The following is a 12,630-nucleotide window of genomic DNA, read 5'->3' as shown; positions in this document are numbered from 1 at the left end:
TCACTTTTGTTAATTCCTACTCCCATTGATCACTCCCATCCGCAGGGACGGCTTTCCACTCCAGTCAAGATCAGTCAGATAGTCAGTCAGACATCACAGAGAAAAATCAGTTAACACTTGTAGCAAGAATTATTTGATAAACTGGAATCCATCTCTTAAACAGTGAAGGGAAGATTCTACGTGGCTGACTGCCAAGAAACATGAACTAATTTACAAAATAACCTTGAAAGAGCTGCTTTAAACCTCACGTTGCTCAGTGAGACTTATGCCAGCTTTCCCCCTGTTAAGTACACGTATTTGTGCTGAAACGTGAATCACCGAGCCTGCAGAGATTCCATTTAATTAACAAAAAAAAAAATCCAAGTAGTGAAGGATTAAAGGGATTACGCACTTGGAAAGCAAAGTAAAAAATTAAAGTCTGCTTTTGTGAGCTATTCATTTACTGCCTACGCTAAATAGGACAGTTAAATGCCAATGCTTATTAGGATACCTCTTTAATTAGTCAGTGGCTCCTGCCCACGCGCTGAACTTCTACAGAACTACCTGAAATTTGACCTCTGAGTTGTGGATATTAAAGTGATAAGTGAACCTATGTCTTGGCGGTAAAAACAGGAAGAACTTTTGTACATCAAATGTGAAAATCTGGACAGAAAAATAAAGAAAAGCATAAGGACACCTCTGACAAAATTGCCTTTGTTCCACCCCACTGTGGATACGAGCCCTTATCCTCTTGCTCTTTCAGAAACAGGGCACCATTTTCAAAGACAGCAAAATCTTAATAAGCTTCTGATAAAATGGTTTGTAACAAGAAACTGATGATGCAGAGCACTGTGCAATTAACAGTGTACGAAGTAGTCTCAAGCAGGGAAATCTGGAAGACAACTCTTATGCCTCATCCATCTCCTGCAATTTGCTGCTTTAGTATTTCTTCGCTCCTTCACTTTGAGCCAGAAAAAGTACAAGACAACATCCTGGCCTGCCCATCCCATCATCCAAACTACTAAGAAAAGAATCAGCAAGGTATTGCTGCTTCCCTTTTTGACATCAGTAGTACCATCTTTTTAAAAGCTGCATTTGAAGCCTTAGGAGACAGAGATAAAGCTGAAGTTAATTTCTTTAAAACCTCAGCTGTATAGATGTCTGTGTGGGCAGGCTCCAGGACAATAATTTGTGTGGAAAAACCCTCAATAATCTACTTAACAAAAAAATAACGAATGGTCTAAGTTTAAGAACAGAACAAGAGTGAAAATGTCATAGCACGCAGCAGTAACCTAGCTCCGCAGCAGGATTAGCTTGATAATTTCTTATTACAACCTAAATTAAACTTCAGGCAGACTGCAGTATTGTTTTAAAAAGAAAAATATAACATCTACTGCTGATAAAACTATGAATATACATATATTCTATACAACAACAGTACTTACGCGAAAGTCCAAAGAGACAAAGATACCCTAGCATTAAAAAAAAACTTTTTGGTTTGGGATCTCTTAAGACCAGAACGACAGGGAGGCAGAGATGTGAATAAGCTTATGTGCTCAAGGATGGAGGGGAACAGAAATCAATGCTAAACTCCATAGCTCTGTTTGCTGAGGACGTCCATTTTCTCACCAAACTAGAGGACAACTAGTAAAAAAAAAAAAAAAAACAACCAAAAAAACCCCCAAAACTTTATTTGGTATATTCATTATACACCATAAATACAAGAAGCAACTGCCTTGTGCCTATGCAGCCAGAAGGGCTCCAGCAGCACCCAGTGTCACCCTCCATTCCCTGTCCATGGTCCTGTGCAGAGGCCGAAACAAGGACGGAGTCCTGCAAGCACCTTCCCGAACCCTCCCTTTAAAAGCTCCTTCTTTCTTTCCACTCCCTACACTTCCACCTATAGCATACAGACAGACAAGGCTGAGCACTGCAGACAGAGGAATGGTGCCAGGAATGTAACAAGAGCACAAGAAGGACAGGAGAAGAAAGGTAAACTAGTACACGGAATGGAACAAGGCAAAAGAAAGGACTAAGAAAGCGGCTGCTACATAAAAGCCCTGTGAAGGTCAAAATCCTGCACAAAATGCTTTAGCTGTGGTTTCAGAGAGTTAAACCAGATGACAAAGGCAGGCCTTTCCAAGCTTAACATGAGACTTGACTGCTTCTAGAAATGCCAAGACAGCAAAGGCGTTAGGAAAAGGAAAAAGATGGTCATAGTAAATGAAAAAGCAGAGTAGATCATACCACTCTTCATGCAAGAACCATTCAAGAGTGAAGACTCTGTCCTGACCCGACTGCCTGCTTTACTTGATGCACATAATTGTTGTGGTGCTCTTCAGCGGAGCCAGCTTCCGATGCAGTTCCAATACCAGCAGTGATGCTGACTTCTACCACTGAAGCTACTATTTAATAATTTTTCAAAAAAAGGTAAGAGAGTTCTTTAGCTGAGAAAGGTATATGTATGCAAGAAGGGAAGAGAAATAAAACCTTTTTCAGAAGAGAAAAATGGAGAAAAAAAACCAAACCCAACCAACACCACGTGGTTACTTTTCCCCAATTTAGTTATCGTTCATAAGTCTGAACTCCATAGCCCACTGCCCGTTACAGGGGGCTCAGACCCTGCGCCTGCTCCCTGTGCACTCCAGCCTGTTCAGGAGGCTTCTCACACCCCCTTCGGGGCAGTGATCCCATTACCAGCTCCCTTACATCCTCTGAGGGACAAAGCCAACGTAAGCAGAGAGCAGGCTTCTTTTCTTTGAAATGTAGTCTGTAAAAACAAGGTACTTGTTACGGGTCGAGGCACACTGGCTAGCTGTTAAAAAATACAGTCACCAAAAAGTTAATCTAGCCCTATTCAGAAAACCAGCTAGGAAAATGTATTCACCTATCCCAGTTCTTTCTCCACGGTTCTCTCCCTTCATGCTCCCCACACCAGGAAGGAAGGGATCGGTGCACTGATCCTTTTAGGATCAGAGCTGATTTGGACTACTCTGGATTACTGGAAGGTCTCTCAAAATCCAGTACTTTGCCTTGAAAATGCCTCACAACAGACTTCTCCACAACAAAGCAGCCCAAACTGGAAACTTTTACTGGTGCCAAGCACAGCAGTGTTGCAGAAGCAGACATGCACCTCTGAAGAGCATGAGCCCAAGTCTCCAGCTTGCTCTCTAGCTGGGACTGATGAAATGGGAGTGTAAGTATGGACAGTCGTTGACTAACAGCCTACACCTTTCAGCAAGGCTGCTTTGTACTCCTTTCTGTGCAGCGTGCTGACTAGAAAAATGAGATAAAGAAGTTTTTTTTCTGGTTTTGTCCAGATCATAATTTCTTATTAGGGTTGAACAGATTATTTGGGATACCTTGCGAGAGTGGGAGAAAGGTAAAGAGAAAGTTCCACTCTTGCTGCAGAAGCATTCATCTTTCCTTATACTGTCTGCTCTCATAATTTCAGTTTTAAAAATAAACTGTAATTGCATAGTTAGTTCCATTACATTTTTTGTGGAAGAAACCTTATTTCAAGATCTGGTCTCTGCTGCTCTGTTTGCAGCTGCATTATCCAGAATCTGATTCCCATAAGATATCGATGTTCTATGTTTCCAAGCTCCAGTCATGCCAGACTTACTTCATGTCAAACTGTGTGAAACTTCAGTTTGCTAATTCTGTAGTGCTGAGAGGACAGGAGAATTAAGGACCAGTTTGTCAAGCTTCACTTGGAGAATATACCCAGGCTACAGTGTGCCAGCCCAGCAGGGCCAAAAATCAAGAGGGATTTTTCCCTTAAACTGGTGGAAACTATACTACAAAGGACAAATGTTTTGGCAGCTGTGATGCTGCACTAGAGAATTTTTAGACCACTTGCCAATTCTGTAGCAAAATAAAATATCTTGAGAAAGGGCTATGGACCTGCCATCTTCAATTACACAAAGGTATGTGCTCAGTTATGCATACATACTCACCTATGCACCTTCAGACCACCACAGAACAAAAAAACCTAGGTCAGAACCTCTCAGAGATCTTACATAACTTTGACAGAAATTTAGAAAATAGAAATAGTACTGTACGTACCCAAATACACCATATAGTGCTATCTGGTTATACAGAATATACACCACATATGCTACATCACAGTTCACACACAGTGGGCAGAAGAAGCATCTTCAAAAAAAAAAGTTAACAGCAAGTGCCCAAGTTATGGTTAGTTTTTTTTTCTTTGATCCGCCGAGTTTCCCAACAGACTATTTTCAGTACACTCTAAAATACAGACTAAACATAAGGCAATGCAACCTAGTGGCAGGAAAAAACCTTATTGCACATATAATCTCACAAGGCAGCTATTTCAGTATGCAAAATAGATCCAATAATTATGTTACGAAGCTGAATGATTAGCTAAAATGAGAAATTTTAAAGTTAACTTCTTCGGTGTTAGTGAGGACAGATATCTGCTAAACCAGCAGTGACAGCAAAGCAAAAACCCGCCAAACCCCTAAATGATATGCTAGACCCTAGCAGGGAAGTAAATAACACTACAAATATTTTTTCTCTCACACCAGCCAATGTGTATAACTCATTGAATCAAGATGTTAAGTTAAAAACTTAGTAAAATTCAAGGAAGAGCTGTACATTTATATAATAAGCTCATCTGCCGTTACAGTGCCAATACACAAACATTCTACTGCACACCTCTCTCCATGCAAACTAAATTCAAGCCAAAAAGTTTCACCAAAAGGTATATCCTAGGAAAAAGCCCCTCATACAAATGCTACTGCTAAATCACATCTTCTCTGAAATTCCTGCTTTTGCCAGCTGTCACAATACTTGACTAAAATAACAACTTGTGCTTACTTATCATAAAGCACTTCAAAACAGGGGAAAGAACTTTTGCATTACAGATTAGATTTCATCCTTGCTATTTTACTCAGAAGGTGGATAATTTTTGGGGGTGTTTTTGGTTGTTTTTGTTGTGTTTTTTTTTTTTAAGTTTTCTTGACTTCATTAGCAACTTATTCTTCACAAGCCATCATTTTAAACCAAGAATAGTTGTTTCTTCTGATAATTAAGGATAATCTTTTATGATAGGGTAACATATACTTACTATCCAGAGTTTGCTCAGTAATTTATCTGGACTACTGCTGCCCTGCTATTTTAAATTGAAGCACTTGAAAGAAAGCCTATTAGCATAAATAAGAACTTAAAAAAGTTTTCCCACAAAATAGTAGTTTTGATAAAAATTAAACAAGTTTCTTCCAAATCAATTTCCAAGCTTTCAAAGTGCAAGTCACATTTACTTCCCTCACCCGAGTATTCAGAGTTTTGTACCTTTGTTTAGGATGAGCTGTTTCTTTGCTTGGCATGATGACGTGTGCGCTGTCCCCTGAGGAAAATGCCTTTGACATTTTGGTAGAGGAAAGAGTGTCCAAGTGACAACTTCAAGTCTGAGTAAAGGCAATAAGCTGCGGGCAAGTTGCCCAACTTGCACATGACGCACTTCATGATGGCTTCTAAGAGGCTGAGTCTTCCTTGAGAGAAGACAAAGGACATAAGTTGCTTGTGAAGAGTGCTTCATTAGCTTTCCTTGGAGGATGCTCAGAGTGAATATTGATAATGCCATTGTCATTGATAGTTCACTGAAGGAGAAGCATTTGTACAGAGCATCCAGCACCAACAGTGAGATCATGCATCAAATCAGACCTAATTACTGTCTGCAGTTTTGGAATGAAGAGTTGCATGACTCAGATGAGGAGAGAGAATTCCTCTCTAGCTACTTACTTCTCTCGTAGGGATGCACAGGTTAATTCTGTAGAGAAATTCTTTTGTCATATCCACTCACCTCAGCAAAGAGAAGTCCAGAGAAGCAGGATTTGTAGTTCAGACACCTGCAGCACATGTTCTGTAAGTCAGTACTAGACCTCTCTGTACACACAGGATGACAGAAAAACTTAGGTTGGAAGGACCTCTGAAGGTCCTCTCTCACCTCTCCCACCCCCCCAACCTCTGCACTCAAAGCAGAGCATTTGAACTTATGTGGGGAAGCTCAGGGCCTGTCAAGATTAGTTTTGAAATTCTGTCCCATTCTATCCTTGAAGCTATTCAAACCTGACTGGACACACTCCTGGACAAACTGCTCTGGCTGACCCTGCTTTGAGCAGGGGAAGTTAGATGAGATGATTTCCAGAGTTGCCTTCTGACCTCAACCCATTCTGTGATTCAGAGCCCACAGCTTTTCTGGACAACCTGTTAGCCACACATGTGTGGGGCATGCTCTCTTTGAATTAGACCTGCAGCAGAAATACATCTGTTCTAGACGACCGATATAGCTAATTTGAAATTAGTCCTAGGAGTCACAGAATTTATAATATAAAAATTCATCTTCAACAGGAAATGTTAATAAAGGAAAAAGGAAGCAGATAAGTTCACTCCTTTTGCAACTTACAATTATCATACAATTCAGCATAGGGAAAGAACTTCAGTAACATTAGTTGGATTTCATAGTACTTTGAAGAGCATTTGAAGGCACAAACATTTTATTAGAGAGGCAGGAAAGAAAATTATCAAACCTCAGTTTATTATGAACCTGAACAGACATAATCTTCTCACCATCTAAAGGAAAGAAAATTGCCATAAACTTACTTTTTTTATTTTCAAGGCTCTATACAGTTGGACATGATGCTTCATAGAGAACAAAGTTGAGGGATCAGTCCAGTCAGTCCTTGCTCTTTGATATGAAAAATGAAATTGTAAGTAGAGAAGACAAAATATGCTAGATGGAGAGAAATAAAGAGTAAAGTTATGAGATTACATACAGCAACTATTAAGGGCAAACAGTGAAAAAAACTAGCAAGCACACACAGAATTAAGTAGTTAGCTCCAACTGAAGGAAAGAGAAGATAAGTGAAATGGAAAAGGGTCTCCCAGTCTAGTGAGGGACCTGTGTTTAATATCAACCACAGTAGTTTATATGTACCAAGCAAGTCTCCAGATGGAAGCTGTACTTTCTCTGCCAAGACAATTCTCTAGGGCAACATTGGATGAGGTCTTCTCAAATAAATAGATGTGAAATGCTACAAGGAAAGAAAAAAAAATAAAATAATTGAACTCCCCTAACATTCTCTTTGTAAATTAGCTAGATGTTTTAACTTCCCTTCTCTTTCACTTTTTCTGGCACAAGAACCCCAAATACAACACATCACATCCATCCATCTCACAAAAGGAAAAAAAAAAAAAAGGTGCATTTCATATCAGATGCTTTGCGTCAAGCCTGCTAAGGCTCATAAATCAGCTGTCTTATTGCCCTGGTCATTTCAACCAACGTCTGACCCTTTTGTTAACTCATGATTTATAACTGGAAGTTACTTTTTTTTTTTAATGCCAGATTTATAAACTTTACTGTGCTTGGTTTGATATAATATCCATTTTGTACACCAAGCTATATGACAGTAAATTTATTGTCTATGAACTGTTACCTTGAAAAATTACATCAATGCAAAGTGGTTTCCATTTAGAATCAATGGGCAATAAATTCATTGGATTTTTTTTTTTTTTTGAAGGGGGGAGAGTACATGATGATATTTATGAGGTCATGAGCGGCTATATAACGGGTGAAACTGGGAGCAGAGGCAACAGTCAGACAGGAGTTCTGAGTTACAGGGGTAGACAAAGACAAAATATATTCAACACAGCAACGATGCATAAGCTGGTATTCTGCTGTCTCATTATCATCAGCTTCTCCTGTCCTCTCTCATCTCTCCCCATCATCAATGCCAGTGAGATGTCTTATCAACTCTCAGGTAAGAGTCTTTTGATTTTAATGGCCACAAAGCAGGGGCTGGAGCAGTAAGACCAGAAGAGAAGCAGGTACACTTTCCGAGGGGCCTTTATCTGTGCTGATTAGCTGTAGAAAAAGCAGGAATGTCTTCAGAACACTGGCAGCGCAAGCAACATCATCAGTGGATGCTAGTCTTGTAAAATGGGGAGGTTGGGTGCCCTACGTATTTCTTCCTGCTGCTTTGAGATCCAGGAGACAAAGGTAGATGAGTCTTTTAGCATTGAATGCGAGCTGGCATATACAGCGTCTGTCTTTGAAGCAGCATTAGTAGGCATTGGGTAATTTAAAGAAACTTGGCTGTATGGTCTCTCCTCTTGCTACGCTTTAAAATGAGCTATATTTAACTGAAGTTGTATTTAAAAAAAGGGGAAACCTACTGCAAATATCAATGCAGTCCTACTTAGATCAAGAACAGGCAAGCCTGTCTTACACTGCAAAAACAGCAATGTATTGAGCATGCTTTTTTTTTTTTCACTAATGCAGATTCCATTCAGTCCAGTGAAAGAATAAATCTGCTTGAAAAAGCTGTCCTCAAAATTTGAAATTATACTATAAGTCAAGACTGAAATGGCTCAGTAAAAATGCACAGCAGAGTCTGGGAGGTTACTGTCATCAGACAGTTATTGCATAAAGTTATTGCATAAAGCTGACTATTAAAAAAAGTGGCCGTTCTTACCTGCTTTGCAGGTGCAACAGCTGATGTGCTGGTTTCTAGGTATCAGTAGTCCCTAGTTTGCTTTGAAAACCTTGGACTCACTAAGCCAGCATCTTCTCAAGCCTTCCACTATGTAACTTGCATTTACAGGCAACCATGACTCAGTATGGATAATATCTATCACATTATAGGGTGAACAAGTTGGCTCTAACAATTACTGCATTTGTTTGAAGACATCCATTAGGCTTATTAAATCTTCCTTGCTAATACAAAGAGTCTCTAGGCTGGGTAAGATAGAAGTAGAACTCTGTATCAAAGAGAGTTGCTTTGTTTTTTGTAAATCTCAAAGCAAGCTTACCTGCTAACACTGCTCTGAATTAAAAAATAGTACAAGGCTAGAGGTATGAATTGTCTCCATATAGCACAGGGAAGTTACAGTATTCTTATTCAGAGTTTTACACTGAAATCCCCACTGTCCTTTGCAATTGTCCTTTTTGTACAGTGAACAAACAAACAATGTGGATGTCCAAGGTCTTCAAGTTCTTGATCTTGGTACAAGTTTTTGAAATGTTGAGGGATTATTTTCAGCAGCTTATTTTCTTATATATTCCCTACTGAGGAGCTATACAGTCCCACGCATCCCTGCAGATAAGAGCAACTAAAACTCCATAGTATCACCTAGAAGTGCAACTACAAAACAATATTCATCTATTCAACTAGAGTGTGATAATAGCACCCTCTCGTTGTCCACAATTTTGAATATCTGCTATATATTAGCAAAGATTAAATTTACTGCTCAGATTACAAAAGCCTTATTTACCTTAAGTATAACATCGCTAAGGGCTCCTGTTAGAAACCTGCCTTGAGGCATAGGCTAGTTACAGAATTCTAAATTCTCTACGCACATACAAATCAATTCCATCAGGTATTGGCAATCTGTTGTTTCAGAAAAAGTAATAAGACCTGTACTGGTACGCACATTAAATGAGAGGGATGATTGAAATGCACTGAGAAGCACAGCTGCCAAAATATGTTTTAAGATTTCCTACATTTATTCCTGCCCTTCCCCCCATCTTATTGCATTTAATAGTTGGGAAACTGAGCAGGTTAATAGACCTTGAACAGGAAGTTTTGTCTTTATTCATAGAAAAGCTCTGGCATAGGAACAAGTTGATAAAGAAATGGACTAAAAAAAAAAACCCCAAAATTACATACTAGTCTGGGTTGTCTACAGCTGAGTACCAGAAGGATTAGGTTGTAAGTTCCCCAAGCAATGGGAGGGGCTACTGTTGGTCAAAAAACTTTCTTAAAGATTAAGATCTGCCAGAGAAATGAGAATCTAACATTAACATCAGGAAGGTATCTTTTCTCAAAGCTTTGGAAGAAAAAAAAACCCAAACCCAACTATCCCCTACTATATTCATTAAATGAGGATCAATGATTAGTGATTTCATGATAATCTTCAACAGGTGGGGCCAACAGACTTGATCAGAAATCATCCAAGACAGACTGAAACAGGGATTCAAAGCAAAAGACTCTTACTGTATGCCTGTTTCTGTCATCTTCCATTTGCAGCTGATGAAGATTCAAGATTAAATCTGGAGCGGTTGGGCAGCCTGGGAAGCACTCCCCTGCTTCAGTTTCTGCCAGAGCTCTTGGGCACACTGACTGAAGACAACAAAGCAGGTGAGGAATTACCACAGCAATTTATGTGAGAGTGCCTATGGTTTGTATGTCCAGCTTCCACAGATATTGTGCCCCAGCTCCTGGGTATTTACTGAAATACAACATTATGTGTAGGCAACAGACAGCTGTCATTTAATTAACTGTGATCTTGGGGAAAACTGCTGAGCAACCATGCTTGCAGCTCAATACTAGCTGAAAAAGTCTCAAAATTAGTTTAGCAAAACCTCCATATAGCAAAACTGGGGCAAGGCAAAGATTGGCCTAGAAGGAGAGAGCAGACAAAGCAAAATAGCAGTCTCTTAAAAAAACATCAATACTCGCAGAAAGTGCAGAATCAATAGCAATAGATGGTTTAGGGGGCAACAGAAAGAGGCTGTACAGGTTGCATCTTCAGAGTCCCAGTTCCTGCTGGAACTGTGTGTTGCAAGAACTGGCTGTGCTGCAGCAAAAGGGTTTCCTGTCTGGTCCTCTGAACATTCCAGTTCAAGACTTCTGCCAGCTACAGCATTATGGCACACAAGAATGACTTGTGTAGGTTTACGATTTCTAAATGGTAAAACATTTCATTATGTCTCCCCTCTACCAGGTCTTAGCCCCAGCAGCTACAACTCAAGGGAAAATATCAAAGAGGTAAGTAAATGACCGTCTGTCACTGAAAGAAGAAAAGTAAGGCTCCACATTTTAAACTACACAGAATTGTTACCAAGACATCATTTAAGATCCACAGGCTTCACAAACAGTATAGACTAAAGTATGCCACAGTGGTCTTGAAACTGGAATCACTTAGCAGTTAGATAAGCAGGGGAGACAAAAAAAATAAAAAAAAGAAAAAAGCGAGTAATCTGGAGCATTTCATTCCAAACATCACCCACCCCAACCTTTTTTTTTTCCCCAGAAAAACAGCTTTCTAAATAAAGGCCAATTTCCAGCTTCACCAGGCTAGGCCAGTACATTAACCAGTATTAGCTGCATGTCATTTTTCCCCCACACTACAACATAGGCTACACAGTATTACCAGATTTGTTATGAACCATTAGGTAAATGGAGAACATCATTCCTGTTCACTTGTCTGCTGCATTAAATATAAAAGCAGAAGACAGGGACTAGTTTTAGCGCATCATCTGAATCAGAGGGCACACTGGGCAGACACCTCTCCTTCCTCCAGTCAGAACACAGGGCTGGGTGATCAGTTGGGGCAGTGAAGGGCGTGCTTTCCTGCTGGGAACATTTACTATCCAACAGTAACCTCTGTAATGCTGTTTGACTTCAGACTTTCTACGGAAATCATCCTCGAATTGCTTTCCTGGGCCGCTTCTTGACCAAGGACAGGAAACAGTACAAGAAACGTGGGAATCTCTCCGAGTGCTTCTGGAAATATTGTGTGTAAACAGGAGAAGAATCTCTCCCTGACTTTGGTTGCATAATTTATACAGATGTCTGAAAACATGTATATAGATTTCCTTGATTTAAAATGAGAATGAAGAAACACGAAGACCGCTCCTAACTTCAGACTCTATGTTACTTGGAAATTAATAAATTCTTGATGTTTTGCAACTATGCTGTGAGCAGTGTAGTTTTTCTTGGAGTTCAGCACAACAGGATAATATGCACAAACAGTCTGAGCTGTGAAGCCCTATCTTGTTCAATACACACTTCTCATAAACCTCAAACTAATCAAGGCTCACAGAAAGCTTGAAATAAACTTCACCTAACAGTGATACACATGCTACATTGATGTCAATAATATACATCATCAATCTCTGACTGTGCTGTTTGAAACAAGGCCTACAGGCTTGATACAGCTTGTTCACTTCACATAAATAGTGAGACAGATGAAGCCAGCTATAACAAAGAAAAATGTCCTTACAAATGCAGAGCAGCTGGATGCACTGTGCAGCTATTTGAAATCTTCTGAACATTCATCCTTCTCTTACACAATGGAGCAAGTCAGTGCCTGTCTGGAAATTACTCCTTTCCTGCCACCTCATCAGTCAATAAAAACTTGTAAGACTTCAAATTTATCTAAATGAATAACCATCTAAGATAGATTTATTTCATAGACAGGGAAAGGTGTAGAGCCTACAAAGGCTGGGAAAAAAAAAACCTCTTCAATTCCACTTCAAAAATTGCAAACATAGAGCAAAACAAATAAAACCACAATGAATAATAATTGAAAAAATATTACAAGTATTAAAAAGCTCACTAGCTATCTACATAAGAGAATAAAGGAATGAAGAGAGCTCTCAGGGGGTGAGGATGAAGTCAAGACAAGGTAACAATACTGCAAAAACACTTGCTAGCAGTTATGGCATCTGAAGAAGCAAAACTTCAGTGTTCAAGCTAGACTCGAGTACAGCAGCGAGGGCTGGCAGGGAATGCAGCTCATTCTAATCTAGCAGAATTTCAGCAGAGCCTGAAGCGTCCAGTCATTCACAGTCCTTGCCTCTGGTATGAAGGAGTTCAGACTGCATCTTTGGACATGACC

At 39.7% G+C, this 12,630-nt stretch overlaps 1 protein-coding gene across 1 annotated transcript; it reads left to right on the top strand.

Annotated features, from left to right (window-relative positions):
* Positions 1-7,663: 7,663 nt before the first annotated feature.
* On the top strand, positions 7,664-11,532 carry UTS2 (urotensin 2). Its single transcript, XM_068415311.1, has 4 exons — positions 7,664-7,766; positions 10,035-10,145; positions 10,732-10,775; positions 11,416-11,532. Exons 1-4 carry the CDS (start codon positions 7,664-7,666, stop codon positions 11,530-11,532), a joined length of 375 nt encoding a protein of 124 aa, XP_068271412.1.
* Positions 11,533-12,630: the final 1,098 nt, after the last annotated feature.

The sequence above is a fragment of the Nyctibius grandis genome, chromosome 17 (genome assembly GCF_013368605.1).
Source record: "Nyctibius grandis isolate bNycGra1 chromosome 17, bNycGra1.pri, whole genome shotgun sequence".
NCBI lineage: Eukaryota > Metazoa > Chordata > Aves > Nyctibiiformes > Nyctibiidae > Nyctibius > Nyctibius grandis.
The sequence above is the reverse complement of the archived record's forward strand: the minus strand, read 5'-3'. Positions and strand labels throughout refer to the sequence as shown.